Source organism: Myotis davidii, unplaced genomic scaffold (assembly GCF_000327345.1).
Source record: "Myotis davidii unplaced genomic scaffold, ASM32734v1 scaffold262, whole genome shotgun sequence".
Taxonomy (NCBI): domain Eukaryota; kingdom Metazoa; phylum Chordata; class Mammalia; order Chiroptera; family Vespertilionidae; genus Myotis; species Myotis davidii.
In genome coordinates this window covers 943,207-945,573 of record NW_006293541.1, presented here as the reverse complement: position 1 = coordinate 945,573, position 2,367 = coordinate 943,207, and the positions used below count along the sequence as shown (strand labels likewise).

The 2,367-nt window shown below is 48.1% G+C and overlaps 1 protein-coding gene across 1 annotated transcript; it reads left to right on the top strand.

Annotated features, from left to right (window-relative positions):
- Position 1: 1 nt before the first annotated feature.
- PPP1R3D (protein phosphatase 1 regulatory subunit 3D) lies at positions 2-1,822 on the top strand (the record flags this gene model as incomplete). Its single annotated transcript, XM_006767252.2, has 1 exon — positions 2-1,822. A coding segment is annotated over one exon (543 nt), but the record flags the coding sequence as incomplete, so codon positions are not given.
- Positions 1,823-2,367: the final 545 nt, after the last annotated feature.

Genomic DNA, 2,367 nt, shown 5'->3' with positions numbered 1-2,367 from the left:
CAACGCGGGCGACGACCCCTCGGTTCCCCTGCACGTGCTGTCGCGGCTCGCCATCAACTCGGACCTGTGCTGCAGCCGCCAGGACCTGGAGTTCACCCTGCAGTGTCTGGTGCCTGACTTCCTGCCGCCCATCGAGGCAGCCGACTTCGGTGCGCGACTGGGACGGCAGCTCGTGTGCCTCGAGCGGGTCACCTGCTCGGACCTAGGCATCAGCGGCACCGTGCGCGTGCGCAACGTGGCCTTCGAGAAGCAGGTGGCGGTGCGCTACACCTTTTCCGACTGGCGCAGCACCCACGAGGCTGTGGCCAGGTGGCGGGGCCCCGCGGGTTCTGAGGGCACTGAGGACGTCTTCGCCTTTGGCTTCCCAGTGCCACCCTTCCTGCTGGCGCGAGGCTCCCGCGTGCACTTCGCAGTGCGCTACCGCGTGGCCGGCGCTGAGTACTGGGACAACAATGATGGTCGCGACTACAGCCTCACCTGCCGCAACCACGAGCTGCACATGCCCCGAGGGGAGTGCGAGGAGAGCTGGATCCACTTCATCTGAGCCTCGGGCCAGGGACCTGGCGCTCCTGCTCCCAAGCCAACCTGCGGTCACTTCGTAGCTGGGCGCTCACAGAAGAGGCAGCTGCTCTTCCCTGCGCTCCGTCCCCACACCTAAGTCTGACCTCACGTCCTGCTGCAAGGACCCCTGGCAGTGGCCATCCTGCCATCTACTTGAAACGTCTGTGTCAGCTGTAAAATGTAGTCTCCGGTGGCGAGAGGCCTAGTGTGTACCATGCTGGGGACGTGCTGGGTGGGTAGGTGCAGGAGTGCTGGGCTCTCTGAAAGGGTTCTGACTGGGTTTCTGGGAAAGGCCTGCATCCTCCCCGCTAGGAAGGCCTGATTGCTTTTGCATGGGTCTCTATAAACATAGAGATTGGGTCTCTATAAACATAGGTGTTATTTATTATTGTGATGCTGGGACCTTTGATCCCTAGTGGTTGCCTTCCCGGGAGCATTCTGGATTTAATAAGCTAAAAGAGAAATCAGTTTGTGTATTTGTGCCCCAGTGTGACCCCCATCATGGTTCCTTGAAGCATTTTTTTCCTGCCCTGGGACAAGGAAAACCCGAGCTTGCCAATGTTTGTGGACTTCTCACCGTGCAAAACTATTAATAGGCAAGCAGTGTATGCCCCATCAGTCATCACAACCATTCCTGGGAATCCAGGCTGCCCTGGCGAAGCTGTGTCTCCTACATCACAGCTGAGAACGAGGAAAAGCTTAAAATGTTAGCAAAACAGCCTCAGTGTCTCTTCTCACATCTCGCACTTCTCTTGCACCTATTTGATAATCACATATCCACATGTTATCAGGCAATTAATTCTGTTTAGGCTTGAAACTACCTAAACAGGATAAGAAACTCTGCCTTAAGTTATTAAAAATTTCAGGCACAACGCCCTTTTCAATTACCTTTTTGATGATCAAGATGACTCTTTGTCTTCTTAAGTGTCAGACGATTCCAGCAGTCATCTTTCAGAAGTGAGGATGCCAAGTGGAATTAGAAAGTTTTTTCAACAATAGCCAGAACACTGGAGGAAAAATAATTCACAAGTATTTATACTTTTTAATTGTTTTAAATTGTATTTATATATGCCTAGGTTTTATTTTAAATTATATTTATATGTACCTGGTTTTATCAGCTACCTGCCAACTTAATTCTTTGTGCCTTCAGATCAGAGAGTTTCTAACATTGTTGAAACTTGTTTCCCAGTTTTAAAATGTTAAATGCTTTTCTTCTTTCTTTTCTTTTTTTATTTTATTTTTTTAAATATCTCCAACTAAGAAGTCAGAGGGGACAATGACTTAGTAAAACTCCCAGCAAGGGGCTGGTGATGTCTTTTGGTGCTGAGTGATGGTTTTCTGACAACAGGTGCTAGCTCTGAAGTGTGAAAACCCAGCCAGGGTAGACAAGGCCTCCAACTTGTGGAGTTTAATTATGACACAGTTGAAACCTCTGAGGTAAATTGTGACAGCTGTCACCAATGAATTAACTCTGAATTTTTTTAATGCTTGTTGACATTTGTTAAATCAGTATGTAAAGGGCGAGTTTTGCTTTTTAACCAGTTTGTTTTTTACAATGGCAACTTTTGTGTTTTTAAAATTCCAAGAAGAAAAAGGCTTTCTGATCTAGAGTGAGTACTTTCTGATTTAAGAACACTGAATTTTGATTTAAAATGTTGTGATTAAGTCGAACAAGCTTTGGCTACTAGCATTTTTCACTTCATTGACTTGCAAGAGAGAGAGAAGCCTGGTTGCATTTCCTGTTGTTTAACAAACTGTCCAATTAGGTCAGCACGCCTGTAAGGGCCCTGGCTGCTATGTCCTTGG